Source organism: Amblyomma americanum, chromosome 1, assembly GCF_052857255.1.
Source record: "Amblyomma americanum isolate KBUSLIRL-KWMA chromosome 1, ASM5285725v1, whole genome shotgun sequence".
Classification (NCBI taxonomy): domain Eukaryota; kingdom Metazoa; phylum Arthropoda; class Arachnida; order Ixodida; family Ixodidae; genus Amblyomma; species Amblyomma americanum.
This window is the reverse complement of record NC_135497.1, coordinates 403731975-403757049: the sequence shown is the minus strand read 5'-3', so window position 1 is coordinate 403757049 and position 25075 is coordinate 403731975. Positions and strand designations below refer to the sequence as shown.

The window sequence follows — 25075 nt, the reverse complement described above, 5'->3', positions numbered from 1 at the left end:
TAATGATGATCCCGCCACAGCCGGAACCAGTAATAAACAGTGCCTGCGCTTGGATTCACGGCACCACTGGCAAGCTTCTCGGCGGCGTCATCTTCAGCTTCTAGCCTCTGCTGGTGCATAGCTACGGCATGTGCTGGTGTGAGGCCATCATGAAAATAGCTATGGAACACAGCTCGAGTGTCAGCTGTGGTGCGCAGGAGACGTAAGGCATCAGCACAGTCTAGCGCATGATTATGGTCATCCCTGACCTTCACAATGGCACGCAACGGCGTGGCCCTTTTCAGGAATGGGTCCCGCTTCCTTGTGTCCCTAGTAATGTTTTTTTTTTTATTTTGATGTCCACAAAGCCTGGACAGTTGGTGGCCTTTTGGCCAGTAATCTTATTCCTGTTGGAGCGCTGGCATTTCCACTTCTTGTGGAATGCGATCCTAGTAAAAAACAAATGCAAATGATTTTTCTTAGAATGAAACTCATATTTTTGCGTAAGAATATTTTACATTAGAGAGACACTAGTAACAATAATGTAAATATTGCGCAGTGCTCTGTAAGACATTAATGCCGTGCGGTGAAGTCAGCCTTACAAAACTGATGATTGGAATCTGTCACAGTCCACAATTCCGCAATTCTAAAAGAAATGCAAATGATTCACTTCTCAGAATAACGCTCATCTTTTCGCTTTAGTCTATTTTACATTAAAAAAACACTAACAATAATTTAATTATTGCGTAATTTTCTGCACTACATTTCTCATGCGGTGAAGCCAGCATAGCAAAAAGTGAAAATTGGAATGACACAGTCCACAGTTATATTTTTTCATGACAGGCTTCAGAACTTGCACACAGCACCCTGAAGCGCGTGAACAGCTCTGATACGTGAAGCAAAGTACGTTCGGCTTCAGCGCCACGCGGCTATGTACTTTTTTCACATGTGGCCTCGGATGTCAATATTGCGTAATTTTCTGCACTACATTACTGCCATGCGGTGAAGCCAGCCTAGCAAAAAAACTGAAAATTGAAGTCTGTCGCAGTCCACATTTGCGAAACAATTATGAATAGACGACCGCTCTTTCGAGTCATACATCAAGAGCATGGGTGAATAAAATGCAAAATTTCCCATACCTTTTAGGCTTTGCAACTTCCCAGTCAACGATCCACGTGGTTCTCGTCGCAACACCGTAGCTGGTGAGCCCCTCGTACGCGTCTCCGTCGGTGTTCAGAGCCACACGAAAACAACTCACGGTCTCGACGCAATTGTCACTGTCCAACTCGCATTCGAACGGCAGCGATGATGCCGCCATAATTCACGGATGGAACACGCTACTCGAATAAAAAAAGTCCAAAGCAGCCGCGGCGGACTCAAAACTTCGTTTATGGGCGGTAATGTGGAGAAAAGGAAAGGCGGGAGGGGGGGGGGGGAGGGGATGCTGCCCACTGTATGTAACAGCCGACCGCGAGAATCGCGCAGCCAACCAGGCAGCGTCCTCTCCTCCTCGCTTCAGTGCTTTCTCTCTCGCGGCGCATTCGTGTCCAGGCGCCAAAAATACGCGGCCGGTCCACCGGTATACGTGTACGCTTACACGCATCCGGTGGGATAAAAACGTCCAGCAACTGAAGCTACTCAAGAGCAGAATTGAAAGGAACATTTTTTTTCTGTCGAATTTTGAGTATCCTTTTCTAAGTAACTAGTGTCTGTGGAATAATGATTTTTGTATTATTTTTTTGGTTCTATTCCTCACAACATCACCAATTTCTTGAGACATAGTCGACACCTTTTAAGAAGGGCCGCAGAATACTTTGAAGAGGCATGATGTTAGTAGCGTTGGTTACGTCACAAACAGTTGTGGATGGTGTCTGCCGGTTGTATTGAACAAAACTGAAGCATGATGTGCAGGATACGCATTGCGGAAAACAGAACACCGATGACCAGTTAAGGCCGACGGACTAAATCATGAATTCTGGGGGAGGCTCTGCACCACGCGGCTCGACGTCAGCTCTGAGCGCATCAAGTCTCGACTTCGAATGGAGAAAACGCAAATGGACCGTCGCCTTTTTCTGGCACCGGTCAACTGCGCTTTTAGAGATTAAAACTCCCTATTGTGTGGTCACAATGGCAGTTTTTTTTATTTTTACAATCTCGCATAACCTGGCATGCTAGTCACCTTTCCAATGCTACTGCTCTTGCTTTCCGCTGATGCCTTCGTGTTTGCTCTGGGGTGCGTGTAGTCAGCTCTGTTTATCTAATTACGATGGAGATGCCCAAGGATGCTGTTGATTATTTATTTGCATTAGTCGAACAGCAGCACCCCCTCCCTTTCCCCCATTAGCTGCATGCACCGGGACGACTTCTCATGCAGCATACTTCCTCTGATACAACCGTTGCTGTAAAAAGCGTCACTTTGACGCGCGCAGCAGATCCTTGTCGTGAGGTGACGGAAAGGCCTACCGCACGAAAGTAGTGCAGGTTAGCGGTTGGAGAATGGTCCCTCCGTCCGCATTGGTCGGTCGTGTGTTTGCGAGCAGCTGCCTGGGCGATCTGCGCGTCATTAGTTCTTCCTCTGCACCGTCCGTCGTGTAGACCTACTTTGAGGCATGAGAGCGAGCTCCAAGACAAATGCAAGCAGCAGGCACCGCGGAGAGTCGGGTGGCCGCTTGAGATTTGTAAATCTACGGGGATATGTAGGGTGGCCGCAGCTGGTGCAAAAGAGGGTCACTGGAGATGAATGGAGAGTCATTTGTCCCGAATTAAGGAAAATAACACCAGCCAAAAGGAGGCGCACGCGAAAAACTGGGAAGACGACAGGAAAGAGGCGCTTCCCTACTCTAGCCCAAAAACGTGCTTTATTTTCTCCAGCAGCGGACGTAGCCCCGATGACGATGGTAACCGCAGTGGAAGTACATTTTTCCTCCCGTAGTAATACGTTCGAAGAATTTCCGAATACCATCGTTTTCGAAAGTTTTCAGGCCACCGTGTTTGCTGCTAGTCCGTTTAGGGGAGCTCCACTGCCATCCATGGCAGTAAATTACGAATTGTTCTGTTTAGTGTCAGAAGCGAAGCATTGCCTAGTAGGGACGCCGCAGCGAAGTGCTCCGGATTAATTAAGACTTCCTGGATTCCTTGACACTGCGCTGACATGGCATAGCACTCGGGTGTTTCTGTACATCGCCGCCATCGAAACACGGCTGCCGCGGTCTGGATGGAAGCGGCGACCTTAGGATCGGGAGTTAACGCAAAAGCCACTAAGTCACCGCGGCTGTCAGAAACTCTGTGTTGGGCTAGTTGTTCACATGCCGAAAAACAGCGCATCGTGCTGCTTTTTTTTTTTGGCCCGTTTTCCCGAACTGTTTTCCGTCATGTTCACGAGCCTCTGAAGCAAAGATCTGCAGGAAGCTGTAAAGATTTGGAAAGCGGGGCTGTCGCACAAGGCGCACTACAAGACGCATTAACAAACCCTGGCCGATCTCCAAAAAGACGGCGTACTGGCCGCGCTGGCGCGTCTGACATGCGAATCAATTTAACGTGGCATTATGACTTTCAGGACAGGCAGGTAAGTACGTAGGACGGAGGTGAATTTTAAAACGTGTGAAAGAAGCGAACTCATGCTTTGGCAAACGTTGCAAGTATTCCAACGTTTCTACATGATATACAAGTCGAATGGCATCGAAAGCAAAAAGCGAGAAATTAGAAAATTTAGAGCACACCGCGCATGGGGCAAGCTGAAGCAAATGCCGAGAATGAGTGTACCGTGCTGTTCAAAGGTGTTTAAGTATACCATATTTATTTAACCCTTGGGCTACACATTTAAGGCACGTTGATGGGCGTGCCCGAATGTCCCGTGACATGTCCATCTCCCATAGATTCCGATTCCAACTGCTCTCTGCAGCTTCATCAGCAACAATGGATTTGTTAAGATGTGGTGTGCAGCCGAATTGTGTTCATTACACCCACAACTATGGACTGCCCCGCAATGCATTAGCGCTGAACTGGAGACATGGCTACCGCCAGCGTGTCAAGCACCGAGCAGCAACGCAACAACAGCAACGCACCGCTGTAACGCGCTTGCGTCTTCGGGCCATAATTTGACATATCAAGATTGGGTTCCCTTTTCTGTGTTATTGCTCTCTGCGACCATGTGCTGCCAGGCGCGAACAGTGGTTGCCCGGGCTCCTGCGCAGCGTGCACCTATTCTTAGTTTTTTTTTTTTTTTGTTCCTGCGCCCTGCTCGGCTCACCGGTAAACGCGGTGCGGCAGGGGCTCCATTCTGCGCCTATATGCGCAGGCATATCTCTTAGACGTTGACGTTCCCGTACGCTATGACCATTGAGGCCTTTGCACTGGCGCTAATTCCCACCGAGGAAATTGGAATCAACCCGCTTAATTAACGTCGGTGGTTTTTGTAACTCTTATTACTCATTACCTGTCCCCGCGCATCAAATTTCACGCACTTGTTTTAACGTAACTCTCCGGATAGAATAAAACAACAAAAAACACCTTTGGCCGCATTAACTTTAGAGGCGAATGAGGTTGTGTTAGCCGCAAGTGTTAGCGCGGCATAGGCTGCTGAGTGAAAGCGCATTTCCTGTCATCCACACGCAGATGAGGCTTCAGGCAGCGGTGCAGGAGGGATCGTCAACGGCAGCAGTCACCGCAGCGACCTTGGCTTGGTAAGGAGCACTCTATTATAGGCCAACCAGAAGGAAAAAAATATACGAAATGCAGTGGCCTCACTGCTCGTGAAGCTGGCCCACACCCGGAAGAACTCCGTCCTGTCGCCTGCCTCTCCGGTGGCGGCAGCGACTAGTTCGTGCTGGCCGCCGCACTGCCCATTAGCAATAATGACGCCGCAGCTATTTGCCCAGTGTAGTAGCCGAACCTAGTCTAAGCGTTAGTTTCGTTACATTTATCGTAAATAACCGGCTTTCAAAAGGGCATTTGATTTGCGTTACACCAGGAGCGGAAGGGAACCAGATATGTTGCCATAAAATGGTTGCAAGACAACATTTCAAAGGGAAGGGCAGCATTGATTGCGAACAATACTGAACGTTGCCACATAAATCATATATCAATGGACGCTTTAATGCATGCAAAGACAAATATGCCTCTAATGCTTCACGCCTTCTTCAAACTGTACTCCAAAAGCACCCCAGCATTGGAGAAGTGTTAAAATTTTGACCACCACTGTGTGCTCTTCGGAGATACGATTCATAAAAAAAAAATGCTGTGTGGAGACGTTTTAAACGGAGTCGCCAAACTAAAACAGTTATGAGAGTGCTCACGTTTCTACAGCTTTACTGTAACCGTTGCAGCCAGTTTTGCGAAGTGTTTTTTTTTACCTACTGCTGTTCGAAAGATGGCCGACCGAAATTTGTTCACGCTTGCACGTCAAGGCGCTTCGCCCTGCTGCAGTGATTTCGGTCTCTGCATCTGTCTCACGCAATTTACGCGCGTTTCTCCGCGCCCTTTCATTTTCCGAACATTGGCGCCTCATTGTATGTCGCACCAGCTGCCGCAAGCTGTCAGAGCCAGATGTTTTGCTCACTATGCCAGCCACACCCGCGTCGTGTGATCTGCATCGCACCTTTCTTGTATGTGTGCACAAAGGGCTCGCACCTTGACAGATGATACCATGCATGTTTGAAGGCCGCAGCACCCAACATGGCCCGCACTGAGAACATCTTCGCCTTTAGCAAGCCAGCAGATTCTCGTCTCAATTGTTCCAGCGTGGGACCAGATGCTTCTCAGTGCTGCAAAAAAAATATAAATTGCAGGGACGTTTTAATGCAGCTAGAGAGAGCGCAGCACAGCATTAGGCTTTCGCGGCTGCCTGATCTTTTCTCAGGCACCCTCACTAGTTCTGTAGTGGTGCCCCCTAAAACGCGTGAAACTTGCTAAGAGGAAAATCTCTTCGTCGCTCGACGCATACTCACAGCGCCTGTGCGCCAGCCGTAGCAGCGTCGCTATCCGCACGTGTAGCCACTCGGGACACGCGCCATCTGAGCAAGATATTTTTATATGGAGTAAATATAATACACGTGAACAACACAGGAATATCGCGCTTGTGAACTTCTGCAGCAATGCCAGCCAGTCTTTCTATACGTCGGAATACTGCCCTTTAGAGCAAGCATGTCAAAGGGAGTCTTTCTGAGCGCCTTGGCTAGTTTTGTTGACAGAAGTTTTAGACCTTGCATTGCGTTTTTTCAACAGGTTATATATTCTATGCGTTACTATTCCAACAGAACAGAGACTATTCGCAGTTTTCATCAGCTTATTATGACACTGTTCAATAGGGCGCCGCTAAGTTGTGGTTTTGCAATTCTTCGCAAATGTCGTGCAGTCATGACACGTTCACAATAACTTTCACAAGCAAGCAGAGTGCCTATAGGCGCTTGAATACCTGCTATATTTGTTGGCTACTGTAGAAGGAAAATTGTTACGAGGGATCAGAAGCTGCGCCCCTTGTGACGCTAAGAAACGTTTCGAAGAAAAAGAAAATAAAGATAACAGTTCTACCGCATCTTTCCCTTTTGAATTAAGAAGTAAGAGCATCCTTTTTGATATGAGCAGTACTTGTCACGCATGTATGATCTTCTGTTTGATGAAGTCAGCACAGTCTCTGTATTGTGTAATCCTTGACCCTAAGCTGTTTTTCTGAACAAAAAATTATGTATGCCAACTCGCTCTAGCGCCCCATTCAAGTGAAAAAAATCAAATGCTTCAGGAGCAACATTACCCTTACGCGAGCGGTTTCTTGCAGCACGACCGGCAATGCCGGCCACAAGGAGGACAAGGAGGAGGAGGGGGAGCAGCAGCAACAGAAGAAGAAGAATAAGAAAAGGCAGCAGCAGCAGCAGCAGCAGCAGCAGCAGCAGCAGCAGCAGCAGCAGCAGCAGCAGCAGCAGCAGCAGCCGCAGCAACAGCTGCAGCAGCACCAGCACCAGGAGCAGCAGGAGCAGCAGCAGAAGGATGTTGCCAAGAGTGAGTGCCGCGGGGCTTCGCCATTCGTGCTTGTCGTGCTGCCTAGTTGCACGGTACCATGTTTGTAATTGCGTGATTGTTCCCGGCATCGTTATGCATGCTTTTCGGAAGCCAGATGAAAAAGAGTACAGCTCCAAATCGCGCATTCGTGACTTGGATCGCGACTACTTGAAGCAGGGACAGGAAAATACAAAGGAGGAAGTGAATTGACTCATAGTCACTTCGAACCTCTGCGTGACTAGCGTGCTCTGAAAGTCATAATGGCGCTGGTATTTTTTCTCTTTTAAGTTAACACTCTTGCTCTTTATCTTCGCACCTGGCACAGACATTGCAAGGGTTTCGAAGCTAATTGCCAAGTGAAGGGTTTTCGGTCCCGAAGCCACTTATGTCTGCTGCTTCTTTGGGTTTGTGTTCTTTTAATGTCATTTGTATCCGGCTGAGTCATCTCTCGGGACTAACGAGGGCGACTCCTGATAACTCCAGGTTGGTGCTCGAGTGGTTTGCCGTCCTACAGACAAAACTAGACCGCCAATCAAACGGGGCCGCTGCATCGGGGTAGCGGCTCGCGTTGTGGCTAGCGAAGGTTGAAAAGTTCAGGCTAGCAACTGTCGTTGAGTGCAGCTGTGCAAAAACACGTCCAACTTCCTGATTTCCCCAATTATTATGAGAAGTGTTGGCACACCGCAGCGTCCTTGGCGTTACTCTGCGGCGGCACACGTTTCCAACTTTATTACCTCTCGATATACTTGTGCACGCCTAGCAGCCTTATTTTAGCGCAAGAAGTTTTGCGTCAAAGAATAACAAAGCAAAAGGAAAGCAAAACAGCAATGTAAGTGATGATTACTCTTCGCCGCAAACGGTGGCTTAGACCGCATACTTCGTAAGAAGAGCGGTGGACGGTGGATTGTCGTCTTTAATGTTACTGGAAGAATATCGTCCCCCAAAGTGTCGTCGTAGCTGTCCTCTTAAGGTCTGTCTGCGTTGTCCCCTGCTCTACAATATTCGGGCGCTGTGAACCCTCCTTGCGGAGGCGGAACGCAAGGTCGCCTCGGGCGTCCTTCACACGGGGGCGGTGCTGCAGGCGCTCTGGTGGCCTGTTTCTCTGGAAAAGCAGCTGCGCAACGAGGTATAAACTTGGGGACTGGCGCGTAGCAACATCGCTTCAATGAGACAGCACTGCTTCGCGAATCGTACTCGTTTGCACCTCAGGACCTATTAGAAACTATTTCCGTGGGATCATTATTCACTGTAGCCTGCAGGAGCCTACGTCAATGTTTAGTTAATCAAAATCAGAATAGTAATTAGCAATTGCTCTGTCAGTGATATAAGAATAACACCAATAAATAGGTTATTACATATCTACATTTAAATTTGCTACTTAGCTCGTTCCAATGGTTAACATAATACAAAAATTGAGCAAATAAATACTTGACCGCCTATATACAGCAATTCACTGGAATAATTAGCGATAATTCATTGGAATGGTTGACAAAGCCCTGAAACTTACCCCAGTCACATGGCAACTCTCTATTATTGTTGAGCCAACTAAACCCGAACTCAGCACTCGCCGAGCACTGTTACGTGTTCTTTTACAAGAGCACTTAATTTCGATTTCTCCCAACTCAACAAAGATCATTTGGTAGCGATTCTGAAATAGCATAGGACACCCTTGCCCTTGAATGTGCAAGTAGGAAATGTGTGGACGAGCGTGTGAAGATCGATTTAGCGATGTAAATAATATTACCACGTAAGTATCACACAATAAGATTGCTGTTTAATTTTAAGAAGAGTTTGCTACTATATAGCTTCTGTTTTGGGGTCGTGGTCAACTATCATTTCCAGAACATTTGAAGTGCGAATGGCTTCCCTACCCTTTCACACACTGGCTTCCATTGTAAACTCAAGAAATGTTTATGTACCTCCATGAACGCGAAAATAACTCGTGGCCTGCACTGCGTGATGCATCTCCTATGTGCGCTGCCGCCGAGAGCTGTAAAGCAGCGTGCACCTTGACACACGCAGGCGTTTCCCGCGTGCAACATCTGCAAGGTGGAGTCCTCGACAACGTACAGCGTGGCCCCCTCGAAGAACCCTGTTGCTTTTTCTCGAAACACGGCTGTTACTATGTTTGCGGTACATACACGCCCCTACAATAGCCTAGATTGCTAATTCATTATTGATCTAAAAAAAGCGCGAATGTACTTCATATTAACACCTCTGTCACGAAAAACACTCTAAATTCCAACAAAGCGCTTTGCACGCCTCTAGCCGCATCTCATCATCGTTAGCATTACTGCTTCAAGGTGGACTGTGTCAGACAGTGTAACAACTGGTTGTATTTATTGCGCCGCAATGTTCTAAGCAGATATACGGCAGTGAGTATTCACGGTATCTGTGTTGCAAGGGTGTTGTATACGCATGAAGGAAAATTGTGAGCAGTTGATAACAATTGTCAGCAAATGTAGGTTTGATGGGACAGTGACTATCTGTTCTCAGTAAACATCCATTCTATGGCTCTTTTTTGCAATGTCGGTATTTTTGCGGCAGCAGTGGAGGTCTTTATGGCTACGAAAAGTGTATTTAAACACTTTTCCGCCATTTTAGTAAAACTCGGGGCGCCTCCACCGAACAGAACTCTGTCATGTATGTTTGGCCGCGAACGGCGGCGTAGCTTCGGCCCTGGGATCTGTGATCAAGAACCTGCTTATATACACCGCGGTTTACTTCTAATACTTCAACGATAGCCACCACTAGTTCACTTCTTTTTATTTGTTACAGTTAATAAAAGCTGCGTCTTCAAAGAAAGAGCCGCAGTTTCATTAGAATGCGCTTATCTATCGACACAGCCAACTTCAGTTCATGCTGAGTGCCCTTTTAATTTGAGGAAAAAAGACCACGTGCCATGAATTATATTGCGTTTGAACGCATTTCTTCAAAGCAAACCACTGACGAATCCTATCTTTTTATTAATTTCTCAAGCAGGCATTGCAACCTCACTTTCGCAAGTTGATTAAAGAATACCTGTTAGGATCGTCTTACCGCGTATAGCCTATGCCGCACATGGATCGTCTGTGACTACAAGCAGCTGTATGGAGTAGCTACGGCAATTATTTCTGGCATTTAAAGCAATCCCTATTTCCAGTGCCATGCTCAGAACTAATAGCACTGTTCTTATGCTTAACTTCGGTTACAGGCCTCGACCTTAGCTCCTTCTTTTCAACGCTCAAAATAGCCCGGGTGTTCACAGCGACAAACCAACCTACTGAAAGGTAAGCACACCTCCTCGGGACCAAAACAGATTACCACTCACACGCACTCCAGCTGACCTCGGACAGAGACTTAAAGAAGATTGGTGTGGCTGGCTCCATGTGGAGAGGGTTGTCGGCTCTCGCATAGAGAAAAACACGTATAAATTAACACTTGCTCATCGAAGTTAACATTGCTAAATATGTTGAACAACTTCTTGAACGCTTCTCTTGTTACAGTTAAGAATAGCAAGGCTGTGGCCACGAGCACGCGCGGGACAACGGCGGCAGGCATGCAAACTTTGGCGCGCTATGTCAACGGCAGTACTGCCTCGCGCGGGAAGCCCTACAGAGGCGCTGCTGCTACCAGCGTTGGCTGTTTAGGACGCGTTGTTGAAAACGTGGGCGACGCTTGCGCAAATAATTTTCCGCGGCGAGAATTCAGTCTGGAGTACATGTCTACTGTTGCATATGGTTCGCAAGCCCCAAGGGTAGCGTTGGCCTGGCGGCCTGGGGCACAGCTGGAAACATCCGAAGGTCCCGGCAAAGGATGAGTCGACTGGCAACAGAACAACTTGTTTATTCTGGCATCGCAAAAGAGCAGCCGGTCAGGGCGACCACGTTACTCGAAGGAAGAAATCGAAGTCTCCTTGGCGTCCGGGGCAGCTCCCTTTATACCCACGGAGTCGAGGGCAAGAAGGAACGGCTTGGGATGAGGCACCCGATACGGCGACGCTCGGACATGTTTAGACGTGGCGTGCGCGACCGCCGGGCCGGCGCCGGTCAGACCTCCTCGCCTCCCAGTTGGGGAGCTCCTCTCCCCGGCTGCCGCGCTTTGACAAGCGTGGGCACCAACATGCACACACACACACACACACACACACACACACACACACACACACACACACACACACACACACACACACACACGACGACACGTGGCATTGAAACCTGCCTGGACGCGCTTGGCGGGAGGCGTTACGGCAGCACTGAACGGGCCCAAAATGACCGCCACTTTGAAGGAAGCCCCGGCGTCCGTTGCATCCGCGCCGGCTATACCGCGCGTCGTAGGCGAAACGTAACAGACCACCCCGCCGGGAGAAGGAGATCCCGATGGTCAGGGTACTGCATCCCCTGTCCGGAGGGATGTCGCTCGATGATGCTCGTAATCGAAACCGGTCGTCCCTCGACGTTGCTTGAGCGCAGCGCACAGAGAAGGCCTCGTTCTCAGGTTCAGGTTCACACAGGGCACTGCAAAGTGACTTCGGGAGAGTTGCCATTTTTGTGCTCGTTCCCAGCAAGCGTTAGAACTACGCCGAAACGCAACCGCTCAGTCAGCAAGCACGAGACAACCCTCACTAAGCTCTGCCAGGCTCTTTCCCCTTTTATACTACTGCCTAGTTCCTTACAGTAGCCAAGCAGCACTCAGAACGCGTCCACAAATTGGAAAATTGCACTAGAAAGCACATAATCACTTTGAAACACTAAACAAAAGCAATATGTTAAAAATCCTGCCTCAGGAAGAAAACATCAGTAACAAACAACTTTGAGGCGTATTCCCACGTTAGGGGCTTCGACTTAAGCCATCGGCGTTACCGTTGAGACTCCACTTTTTGTAACGCACCTCAAAGGAATATTGTTGCAAAGCGAGGCTCCAGCGCAGGAGGCGGCCATTTTTGGGAGAGATTGTCTGCAGCCATTGGAGAGGGCAGTAATCCGTCTCAATGATAAACCTCGAGCCGGCTAGGTAGCATGACAATTTCGGAACGGCCCACACGAGACACGCACACTCTTTCTCGGTGGCGCTGTACGCCTGCTCACGACAGGTCAGCTTACGACTAGCATACAGGACGGGGTGTTCCACTTCTCCATTGTCCCTTTGGCACAGTACAACGCCCATGCCTCGCTCACTAGCATCGCACTGAACAACGAACCCTTTTGTGTAGTCTGGCGATCGTAGCACAGGCTGGCTTGTTAGGGCGCTCTTTAGGGCGCTAAAAGCTCTTTCCTTTGTCTCACTCCAGACGACTGTTTGGGGCTCTGTTTTTCTTAGAGCATCCGTCAGGGGAGCCGCGATATCGGAGTACCTGGGGATGTACCACTGATAGTAGCCGGCGACACCTAAGAACGACCGAATATCGGTCTTCGTGCGCGGTTGCGGGAAGTCTCGCACAGCGGCCACCTTTATTTCAGAGGGGCGGCGACGACCCTGTCCAATCACGTGACCGAGGTAGACAACCTCGGCCTGTGCTAATTGGCACTTGGGAGCCTTGACTGTCAAGCCCGCTTCGCGCAGGCGGGTTAGCACTGCCCGCAAGTGTGCCGTATGCTCAGACCAGGATGCGGAGAATATCGCTACGTCGTCTAAATACGGTAAAGCGAATTCTTCCTGTCCCCGCAACACTTTGTCCATGAGGCTTGAAAAGCAGTATGGCGCGTTCTTCAAACCAAAACTCAAAACTTTAGGACGGAATGTTCCCATTGGTGAAATGAACGCCGCATACCTACTAGCCTCTTCTGTAAGTGGAACCTGCCAATAACCCCTGACAAGATCTAGGGTGGAAATAAACTGAGCGCTACTAACTTTCCCAAGGCGCTCCTCGATGTTAGGGATCGGATAAATTTGATCCTTAGTGATGGAATTAAGCCTGCGGTAGTCGACGCAAGGACGAGGTTCCTTGCCCGGTACCTCAACTAAAATCAAAGGGGAGGTATAATCACTCTCACCCGCCTCAATAACACCGAGCTGTAGCATTTTCTTTACCTCAGCCTCCATAATATCGCGCTGGCGGGGTGACACCCGGTACGCCTTGGATCGTACTGGCTCTGGGGAGGTAAGTTCTATATCATGAGTAAGGACAGAAGTCCTACCAGGCCTCTCAGAGAACTGACCTTGAAACTCTTGTAAGAGTTGGTGTAGTTCGGTTTTCTGCTCAGCCGACAGCGGTGCTTTAATGATTAAGTCACTAATGACCTGATCCGTGTCTTCCCTGTTCGTCACTGAGCCTAGTCCCGGAAGCTCGACCGGAAGCTCTTCGGGAACGTTTACCATCATACACACCACTGCTTCCCGTTGTCTATAGGGTTTGAGCAGATTACAGTGGTAAACTTGCTGCGCTTTCCGTTTTCCTGGCAGACTCACCACGTAGTTAACGTCCGACAGTTTTTGAACAATCTGTGCTGGGTCCTCCCACTGCACGTCGAGTTTGTTTTTTAGCGATGTGCGCAATATCATTACCTCATCGCCCACCTCAAAACGACGGGCCCTGGCTGTCCGATCATAATAAACCTTGGCCCTCTGCTGGGCCTTTGCCATTGCTTCACCTGACAACTCCTGTGCCCTTCTTAAGCGTTCGAGGAGACTAAGCACGTACTCGACCACGACTGGGTCGTCGCCCCTGCCTTCCCACGAGTCTCGAAGCATGCGAAGCGGAGACCGCAGCGAGCGACCGTACACCAGCTCAGCTGGCGAAAACCCCGTAGCCGCATGCGGCGCGGTCCTTAATGCAAACATCACCCCAGGCAGACACAGCTCCCAATCACTTTGTTGCTCAAAACGCAATGCTCTCAACACGCGCTTCATGACGGAGTGGAGCTTCTCAACGGAATTCGACTGTGGGTGGTACACTGAGCTGTGTAACAGCTTCACCCCACACCTTTCGAGAAAGGCTGTCGTCAAAGCGCTAGTAAACACTGTGCCCTGATCTGACTGGATTTCCGCAGGAAAACCAACTCGCGCAAATATGGACAGTAGTGCATTGACTATCTCAACTGAGCTGAGTTCTTTAAGCGGCACTGCTTCAGGGAACTTTGTCGCTGGGCAGATCACAGTCAAAATGTGTCTGTACCCCGTGGCTGTTACCGGCAGAGGTCCCACTGTATCAATAACGAGCCGTCTAAAAGGCTCCGTAATGATAGGTACCAACTTCAACGGCGCCCTCGATTTGTCCCCTGGTTTGCCAACCCGCTGACAGGTGTCACATGTCCTCACAAAGTGTTCTACGTCACGAAAACACCCTGGCCAATAGTACTCTTTCAAGAGACGGTCCTTTGTCTTCTTAACTCCTAGGTGTCCGGACCACGAACCGCCATGCGACAAGCGCAGCAGATCCTGACGGTAGCACTGAGGCACGATCAGCTGATCGAACTCGACTCCCCTGCGGTCTAGATACTTCCGGTAAAAGACCCCACCTCTTTCCACAAAACGAACATTTTTCTTGGCGATACCTTCCTTGACATTGCAGCGCATGTTTTCTAGGCTGCCATCCTTTTTTTGCTCGGCTATCAAAGCCGACCGGCTGACTTTTAGCAACCTATTAAGTCCATCGGACGTAGGCGCGATGAGCAAATCTGCAGATAGCTCTTCTAACTTTCCCGTGTCGGGCATTTCCTCTCCAGTACCTGGTGCCTTCAACGCTACAGGCTCAATTTTATTCAGTTCGGACGTGCTCTGAATATCAGCTTGCTGCGCCTCCGACCCTTTCTCATTGTTCGACAACGTCGGCCCCGCAACTACCGCCTTTGCAGCGAGCTCCCGAACTCTCGATCTGGTTAAGGCCTGAACGCTAGCCTCACCAAACAAAAGCCCCTTCTCGCGCAGGAGGTGATAGGACCTGTTCGAAAATAGGTACGGGTACTGGGGGGGGGGGGGGGGGGGCAGCATAGATGACACTGCGGCCTCCGTCTCAATTGCTCCGAAAGGTCCTTCAATAAGCACTTTTGCTACGGGCAGACACACGCTATGAGCTTCCACGGCTTGCTTGATCCATGGGCACTCGCCCGTGAACATATCGGGTTCTACGTAAGAGGGGTGAACTACATCCATTGTAGCTGCGGAATCACGAAGCACTCGGCACTCTTTCCCGTTCACGAGGAAGTCTCGCATGTAAGGCTCGAGAAGCTTCATGTTCTCGTCAGTGCTACATAATGACAAACACACGACTTTTCTTTTTGTTTCTGGACACTGCGCCGAAAAGTGACCCGGCTTCTGGCACGTATAACACACGCGCGCTTGCCTCGTCTCGAACCGCTTTCTGCGTTCGGCTTCGGCTGCCGCCGTCTCCTTACGTTCGGTCGGACTGCTTTCACTCGCATCCGCACTACGTGTGTCCCCCCTTGCTCTCATGGGTGTGAACTACGGCCTCTCAGACTTGGAGCCAAATTCACCCTTTTAACCGTCCTTAGCTCCGCGAGCCCGACGCGTCACAAACTCCTCGGCTAGCTCGGCGGCTTTAGCCACTGTACTAACGTCTGGCCTATCCAAGACCCAGTACCGCACGTTCTCAGGTAACCGACTATAAAACTGTTCTAGCCCGAAACACTGCAGAATTTTCTCGTGGTCACCAAACGCTTTCTCTTCTTTGAGCCACTCCTGCATGTTTGACATAAGCCTGTAGGCAAACTCTGTATATGACTCACTTCAGCCTTTTTCATTTTCCCGAAACTTCCGACGGAACGCCTCCGCTGACAGCCTGTACTTTTTTAGCAGACTCGATTTCACTTGGGCGAAATCCTCTGCCTCCTCTCTCTTCAAGCGAGCGACTGCGTCGGCCGCCTCGCCGGGTAACAAAGTGAGCAAGCGCTGGGGCCACGTTTCCCGAGAGAACCCCTGCTTCTCGCACGTTCGCTCAAAGTTAACCAGGAACAAACCAATGTCCTCTCCAAGCTTAAACGGCCGCATCAGGTTAGTCATTTTGAACGATACCCGTTCTCCTGCACCGTGTGCCTGACATCCATTACGTGCGCGTTCCATCTCTACCTCGAGACGCTTCATTTCCAAAGCGTGTTGACGGTCGCGCTCGTCTTTATCTTTTTGTTCTTTACGTTCGCGCTCGTCTTTCTCTTTTTGCTCTTTACGTTCGCGCTCCTCTTTTTGCTCCCTCTCCTCAATGGTCTCAAGGCATTCCGACAGCTCGTCATCCTCAGCCTCCAACTCAAGAATAGCCCTTAGCAGTTCTGGTTTTCTGAGTTTGTCTGAGACATCCAGACCCAACTCTCTTGCAAGCTCCAGCAATTTCGGTTTGCGCAACGACTTCAAATCCATGGCTGCTCCGAATGCTGCTTTCTCTACTGCCTACTATTGTCTTGCCGCAAACTAACCCGGCAGCAACGACAACACAATTACCAGCTCTGTTTCTGACACTAACAAAAGCCTGGCAAAACTCAGAAGAAAAAAGTCCCGCACTCACCAAACCTCGCAGCCAAGAATTCAGCGCAGTCGTTCCGCTGCAGGCAACCAGTCATCACACAGGGCTCGTTGCACTGCTCCCGGATGGTCGTTGTGCTGCTCAGCATACAGCTGACCGCATATCTTCGCTGCTGGCCTCCGTTGTCGGGATCTCACCGCTGGCAACCAGTTGTTGCATATGGGTCGCAAGCCCCAAGGGTAGCGTTGGCCTGGCGGCCTGGGGCACAGCTGGAAACATCCGAAGGTCCCGGCAAAGGATGAGTCGACTGGCAACAGAACAACTTGTTTATTCTGGCATCGCAAAAGAGCAGCCGGTCAGGGCGACCACGTTACTCGAAGGAAGAAATCGAAGTCTCCTTGGCGTCCGGGGCAGCTCCCTTTATACCCACGGAGTCGAGGGCAAGAAGGAACGGCTTGGGATGAGGCGCCCGATACGGCGACGCTCGGACATGTTTAGACGTGGCGTGCGCGTCCGCCGGGCCGGCGCCGGTCAGACCTCCTCGCCTCCCAGTTGGGGAGCTCCTCTCCCCGGCTGCCGCGCTTTGACAAGCGTGGGCACCAACATGCACACACACACACACACACACACACACACACACACGACGACACGTGGCAATGAAACCTGCCTGGACGCGCTTGGCGGGAGGCGTTACGGCAGCACTGAACGGGCCCAAAATGACCGCCACTTTGAAGGAAGCCCCGGCGTCCGTTGCATCCGCGCCGGCTATACCGCGCGTCGTAGGCGAAACGTAACACTACATACTGATCTCAAGAAAGGATCTGAAATACCGCCGGTTGAATTAAACACACCTGGGACTGCTTGGCCAGGCACAGCAGATTTTCATGCATTAAGTTGGCGTCACTGCTCGCCACAGGTCTGCACAAAGCTGACCCCCCTACGGGCTGCAAGTGCTTGCATCATCGACAGAGCAAGAGCACCAAATCTTGTGCTCCTCAAATAAGAAACAGCGTCAACGTTGTACTCTTCAGCCTTTTTAGTGGTCAACTTTAAGTTCCGGTCTAGCTGCAAACAGTATTAACGCTTGAAACATGGTGTCAGGAAGCCTGTTACCGCACCCCTAAACTTTGTCTCCTTCGCTATTTCGTCACTCTACAACGGCATTGCCTGCCGAGGAGGCTGTAATTGAACTTTCGACTAGCCAAGATAATTTGCGTTCCTGCTGTATACGGCACAAGAAAAAAAGCACCAGGCACGAATGCAATTTTCCTCTCGAGCCGTTTTGTTCCGGCTTATTTGAGTTTGAAATTACACAATGCGCACTCTGTACGACGGCTCGTGTTTATTATTCTAAACAATGTGTTTTCTGGTAATCGAAAATCCTGGTTCCGTGCACTCTTACTACGATGGCTAATGTGCAACGCTTTTTTCTTCACCGACGTTAGCCGAACAGTCCAAGTCTCCTAAACACCCTTAATAGAATTTCTTGTGCACCCGAACGCCTGTGCATCAATCGGCTCAACAAGAAAAGTACAGTAAAAAATTAGGGGCAATCAACTGCATTGATGCGGCGGAAATCCAATATCATGCTTCTTTCACTAGGGAGCCAATTCCGGTTCTTATCCTATTCCAGTTCCGAGTTCATTGTCTTTCACTCTACAATATATTCCATTTCTGATTCTATTCTAATTTCGACTAAGTAGCTACACAAAATGCGTGACATTCAACGATAGCGGCGAGTTCTCACACCGCTACCAGCGCAGCGGCGCAGCGGTTAAGCAGTGAATCACTGCACTGGCAGGACCGGCAGGTGGCTGTCATTCTTCGTGCGCTGCCTCTCCCTCTTCTCCCCAACAGCTGGGGAAGGGGAAATAGGCAAGAGGTCAGGAGGATGGTTAACAAGGGGAAAGTGAAGAGAGACAAGTCTCCCTAAACACCACCTGTCAGATAGAGGCTTCATACGGACGCCTCCGGAGAGTTTTAGCCTTCATGGCCCTCGTAAAGCTATCGCATTAGAAACTGCAAGCGACAGTTCAGCTCCGAGTTAAAGGTATGACGCGTTATCGTTAATGGGTCAATGCCCATATATGCTGGATTCAGCAATCTCTACTCTACATCCATAGATCCCTGGGAGTCCTCACACAACTCCTGGCGCAGTGGTGCAGCGGTCCCTGCCCTATGGTGGCTGGTGTTGCCAACAGCGGGGCTTATGCGACCCAGGTTGACCTTCCCGAGCAAACTCTCCCCACCAATAAATAATATAACTGCCATCTGCGCCAGTGGACATTTCCCTAAATACCCAATGGTCAGGTTGTGGTGACCAGAGGTGGGCATCCTCACGAGGGTGAGTCCTCATGACGGCGTCCTCATCCTCACCTCATGAGGATTTCACTCGGGGAGGTGAGGGTGAGGGAGGATGGGCGCATTAAAATTCTTGAGGACGAGGTGGAGGGAGGAAAGACATGGTGAGGTGAGGGAGAGAGAGGAAAGACATGATGAGGTGAGCATGAGGGAGGGCAAAGATACACTGTCTGAGGACGAGGGTGGCGGCCCGAACCGTACTTTGTGCTAACGTTTTCGTCTCTGCAGCCGGATATGAATTCCCATTTTAAAATGCTAGTTCTTAGGCTGAAGGTTCCCGGCGAAGACGTAGTTTCTGTAGTCTGCAAGACAGGGAGCCGCAAGCCTTCTCCGTCACAGTGATGTACTACACCGCTGACAGTGCTATGCCGAAAAAAGAGCTCTTCTAACTCAAAAAAGCCTATTTTTAAAAATTGTGAAACAATCTAAGGTTAAACACCTTCTATAATGCGCTAGCGAGGGGGCAATGGCCGAGCCATGGGGGTGACCGTCAGTCGAACGGAAACCGTGGTGCCTATCAGCCCCGCGTGTGTCAGACGATCAGAGTATAGCGGAAAAAAAATAAAAATTATACCTAGAAAGGCTGATAAATTCCCAAGTTCTAAGCCTTGTTAGGCAAAGCCGAAAATTGGGCGAGTTGGATAAAGTTCATGATGATAAATAGCGCGAAAGGATAGGATAGGAAAACTTTTAATATCCAACAGAAAGAGGGTAGCCAGAGGGCTACCCGCCTAGACGACGGCCGAAAGGTCTTGACTCTCGGCGGCGGCTTCGGCCAGTCGGACGAGTTGTAACTGAGTCGCCGGGTCGGAGCTCAGTAGTAAGGTCTCCCATTGATCTTTTGTGTTAATACCTCGTCCCTACACGAGGGACCGAAAGGTCGATCTAAGCCTGTATCGTTCTAAGCCTTGTTTCCTGGAACGAAGTCAGGTTTCAGCTGAGAGAGTTTTCAAAGAATTGGATGCAGCGCAAAAAAAAAATGCTTCTACAAAACTCCCCTGTGAATTCAAAGCGTTCGTGACGTTGGTGTGTACTTTTTTCTTCACACTTCGAATAGTCCAGTACAGTCGTATCTTCTTTCTATTCTCTATTTTCGCTAGAAATGCGGAATAGGAAAGTGGTGCGGCACTGTAGTGGGCAAAGCCAACCGTGGAAATAAAAGAGCCTCTTAACCACCTTGGTTTGAATCATCGCTCGCTCCGCCTTGCATTGTACGATGCGCTAAAAATGAAATTTTGTACTACTCTCCAAATAACAGGAACACATCGTTTAGTTTATTTCTGTTCCTGGTGAGAAGTGTGGCCGCGCATTCGCGCGCGCGCGCACGCACACACACACACACGCGCTCGCACACGCACACACGCGCACTGTAAGCGTCTAGCCTCTCGTCCAATAGCACCTTGAGAGCTTGTCTTATATGTTTATTACTCAGTAATGTCACCAGAAGTTGCCGACTGCAAAAGTAACCCCGAGTTTTAAAACTACTGTTAGTGAGAGTGAGGGTGAGAGAGGGCCGACAAAAATTTGAGGATGACGGCGAGGGAGGGCCAGCAAATTTTTCGAAATGAAGATAAGGGGGGCCATGGATTCAAAAGTGAGGTTGAGGGAGGAAAATTAAAAATAAGGGAGTTTGCTCATCTCTGAATTTGACATCACATGGAACCTAAACTAGGTAGCCTAGCTCATGGTCAGTTCTCTGGGAATTTTTCGCGGATACTATTACCTAGCTCTAGGGCCTCCACTCCGCCGAAAAGCCGCTGCCTGCCTCTATGCTCTCTCCACAACCTAGAAGAGCTGGGCGCCAACCGCCTGGATGGCAGGTGGGCAACCTAGCTCATGTGACGCTGTGACGTCATCTCAACCTTCCCGCCGGAGTGTCAGCAAGCTGCCCACCGTGGCGGCTTTCAGTTCAGTTAGTGATCTTTCGCGACAGGTTCCTCGGGAAGAGCCAGATGGATCTCAAGCCTCACCGACTGCAGCACCAGCCATCGCAGTGCAGAGGTGTATCGCTTAACCGCTGCACCACTGCGCCAGTAGTGGTGTGACAACTTCCAGGGATCTACGAATGCAGGGAATGGAATTCTACTGCAATAAAATTGAAAATAATGCAATATCAAGAAAATGAATATCTTATAATACATGAACCGGGGTAAGACAGTTTAAGTCAAACAAAACCACAGAAAGTCAAGATGAATTGTGCAAAGTCAGGGCTAACCGTGCTGACGCGCGATAATTTGCGATGAAGCCGAAGCTATAGCTCTCGCGATTTATGTTTGCTCTAGGCAAACGGCGACGATGGAGGCTTTTCTGCGACGCGGGGTCCTTAAGCTATGGCGTTAATATCCTCAGAGAATCAACCTAGGTGGAAGGATGGGCCTCCTAGGTCACGTGACCTTGTGATATCATCACAACGTGCCCACCGTAAGTTAAATTAGTGATTGGTCGCGAGAGGTTTATCGGGAGGAGCAACCTAGGTCTCGCAGCCCTACTGGTGGAAACACCAGCCATTCAGTTGCGCACCGCTTCACTGCTGCAGCATTGCGCTGGGAGTGGTATGAGGACTCTCAGGCCTCTATGAATCGAATGCTCATACCACTTTTGGCACAATGGTGCAGCGGTTGAGCGACGCGCTCCTGCCCTGCAATGGCAGGTGCTGCCACCAGTGGGGCGGCGAGACCAATTTCGCATGTATCGGCGTTAATCCAACAAAGGCACTGCGTCATACGCTCAAAGCGAGCCCAAGTTTCGCCTCCAGTTCTCCTAATGCGACGCAACTTGGGAAACGGTCCCAGGCCACGGCCACGCGTCTAGCTTCCGGACGAAGGCGAACGAAACGCACCAGTCTGAAGCCAATATTTGGCCCAGTGTCTCTGACGTTGGACGCTGTCTGCTGTCCTGGCTATGACAAGGTAAACACAGCGCCTATGAAAAGCATCTTCAGGCCCCTTGCTACTCGTTGGTTGGTTACAGTGAAGGAGTTTTGCCATGTTTGGCAGCGTCCCTGCTGCACCATCCAAACCTCGGCTATTGGTTTCGTCGAAGAAGCGCATAGAGTCATTGTCTTGCACGAAGGCGCCCTTTGAGAAACTACTTCTAGTCATCCCAATTATCTCTTCCGGAAGATGTTCGTTGCGAACTGCCACGTCAACGAGCGGGCTGATGGGAAATATTTCGAGCAGTGAAGGTGCTGGACCCGGTGGTCGTCGCCCTTTAACTCTATGACACGCACTGGTAAGTAGTTACGCGCTACAACATTGCATGTGCAATTTTTATGCAGCCGGGACGTTGAAAAGGAGACGGCGGATCCCGCCCAAGACTACGGGAATAGACGCGATTCCACCCGGGAGCACAACATCGCGCACAGGCTCTGCACAGCCGAGTCTCTGCCATGGTAAGCACAGGATTCTTGTACTTTCTAGGATCTCACTTTACTGTCTGAAATTCCAGCGCCGCTCTCTTATTTTTCATGAGTTACCAGGCCTCTGCAACACTTTATGAACATCGTACGCAAACTGCTTGCGTGATGTTGCCGAGAATATCTAAGCTAATTTTCCGCATCTAAATAAAACAGAGAACACAGAATTACGCCTGCGAGTTGGCTTGCTCTTCTGGTTCGACTGTCTCAACCCGCACGCTGTTCTTAGATGAGGCTGCACGTATATATCTCGCAACAGCTTTTAGTCGCATGCGATCGCAATTCACAAGAACGTTACGCAGAAGCTGCAGCGAAATCGATTACAAAATAAGGAATGTATTGAACGCCGCTGAACAAGGTTGGAAGGCTGACCCTTACACGTGACCCTTACTCGATGGAGCTGCCTAGAGGAATAAAGTAAACAAAATTAAAGCAAGGCCGTATGACTACGCCCATACCATGACGTTTCGCAGGGTGTGGCCGTTGGAGAGGCGCCTAGCTTTGGGCATGCTAGGAACGACGACAAGGGAAGAAAAGCTGTGGAGAGGACGGGGGGTCAGTTTTGATTAGGAAAACTGCGCTGCCAGGGAAAGCGTGAAAACTCTTACTCTAACGCTTTTTTAAAAATTATCTTTCAAGGCCTCTAATCATCACAAGTAATGTCGAAGGGTGACTTGTTTTATGGCGGAATTCGTAAATCAGCGCGAAGAGCATGTATGCATAAGGTCCTTATGCGTCGGGGTTTCAAGCGTTGTTTCTAATAGGTTTATTTTAAAATAAATGTTCTACATTTTTGCGAAAAAATTTGACTCAGCCGCCCAGAAACTGATATGTTTCTAATATATTTGTTTTAAAATTTATCTCAGCCCTTGTGTGAAGAAACATGGCTCCTTCCTGAAATTTTCTTTTCTTGGCAGATGTTATCTTGCTTCTACAAATAGAACTAGGTGAGCTGCATCAACTAATAAGTAAAAATGAAGGGAAGTCAATTAGGATCCAGATTTAGTTTAACTGTACAGAGCAAAGTTTTTTTATAACAGCAACTGGAATTGCCCAAACATGAGAAAATAATGTACTTTGTGCACCATTTACTCCGCGACGCATGTGAATTAAAGAGGGTGTCGTAAATAAACTCGAAGTACTAAGGAAATTTTGCTACTCTTCAAAAAGACTGTAAAACAGAAGCTTTCCTCATATTCTTCTCTTGAAAACTAAAACAATAAAACTAAAAAAATGCACCTGCCAAAATAGAAAATACACGCATAAATATTTAGGGGAACCTAAGTGGTAAAAATTGAGAGACAATCGATGGAAAGGAATCGAAAATAATATGCTCGTCCCTGTACCGATGTGCATAACAGGCTCCTCTTCTCTACAAGAGGAGAGAGGAATTTTCCGTCCTCGACTTTGGCACCCGCCAACCGTGGCAGATGGTTCACGGAGGCTCGAGAGAACACCAGACTTCGGGCAGTATTTCCCGTGAATGAGGTTCATATGAACAAGACTTGATTTTTACTTTCGAAGCTGCCTACGTTTAAACTGAATTAACTCGAAAAACTTGTGGCTTACAAAATGCGTTTCATCTTGGTTAATAATAATTCGTTTTGGTAAAAGCATTTTTGAATTTAGTTTGTAAAATTGTCTCTGCGTGGTATTGTGAAATAAGCGATACTTAAGACCAATGGAAGCAACTGAGACTCATGCGTTCATTAAGAAGTCCTGCCAGGCTTGAAAGCTTGCAAAGCGAACAAGACACGTTTCCTGTTTTTCGGACCAGCCACACCTGGCCCATGTTTCGAAATCGGCTTCATTGCGACTCCATATGACTTAGTACGAGGTGTCATGTGGTTTTGCGATGCCTATCAAAGGAGCAGCGACGATATCAACCGAGTATATGGTCCTTATGGCCCTCTACGGCCAGCGCACGATCGCTGACCAGCGTTGTGGACCGATGGAAAGGACGCCTTGAATGCGGCCTTCAAGCTGACTGTGCAAATTTTGTCGTTTTGTTCGCAGGACTTGAGCCATGCTTTCTGGAATGCCTGGTTGTGGAGCATGATATTTTTGCTCAGGGAACGGAAAATTCCAATAGGCACTGTTAGACTGACTGGAAGTCAGTCAAACCACGTAAAGGGCCACCTTCAGACACAAATTTCGAGCTCATGGGGTTCTTTAACGTGCACTGGCATTGTGCAGAACACCACAGTTTAGCAGTTCAAGTCCATCGAAATTCCACTGCAACAAAGGGATTCGATCCAGCGGCCTTGGACTCAGCAGGCGATATATCATGGTCATTGATCCAGAGCAGCGGGTAGGTTTTCCCTAAAATATCGGCTTAATTTTTGATGGCGGTTTCAAATCGCGAACAAGTTTTGTTGGGTCACGCAATGTTTGTAATACCACTCGAAAACATGTCTAAGTCGTCGAAAGGGCCGTTTAGGCTGTCGTATAGTATCCTCTACCGGAGCACACGCGCTAAAATTGCAACGAGTAGTTTCTGTTATCGCTTTCTGCACTTTCTTTTTGCGCTTTTAAATTTAACAAACCATTAACAGACATTTTTTATGAAAACTACACGAATTAACACCTTGCTGCCATCGCTACTGAGCTGCTTGTGTTCGCCCACTGCAGCTCCCGTGGCAAAAAATGTGTGGCCAGGCTCGGGCCGAGTGGGTGCACCAGAATACCAGTGGCCCGACCACGACTGCTTCTACGCCCCCACCGAGAAAGCGAGCGGCCTACAACAACGATTCAAAGGTGCGTGGCGGGGATGGCTTGTTCCCGTAATTGCTGCGCTGGACTAAAACCCAGGTGGCCATTTTGAATTTTTGCTTGCACCACCCAAAAAGAGCAGTTTTTTAGATGCTGCCATGGTGTTCTTTTTGTTTGTGTACAAAGCTACATCACAGTCCTTTGCACTGGAATCAAAAATTTGC

General features: G+C 49.2%; 1 protein-coding gene across 2 annotated transcripts in view; it reads left to right on the top strand.

The window, feature by feature from the left end:
• Nucleotides 1–25075, top strand: part of LOC144102531 (uncharacterized) — a 122933-nt gene that overhangs the window by 46813 nt on the left and 51045 nt on the right. For both annotated transcript variants that reach the window (XM_077635790.1, XM_077635783.1), the window contains exons 4-8: nucleotides 4594–4661; nucleotides 6752–6972; nucleotides 10166–10241; nucleotides 22002–22115; nucleotides 24771–24896. In XM_077635790.1, coding sequence (XP_077491916.1) covers nucleotides 4594–4661; nucleotides 6752–6972; nucleotides 10166–10241; nucleotides 22002–22115; nucleotides 24771–24896 — 605 coding nt within the window. The remainder of the gene's footprint in view (nucleotides 1–4593; nucleotides 4662–6751; nucleotides 6973–10165; nucleotides 10242–22001; nucleotides 22116–24770; nucleotides 24897–25075) is intronic.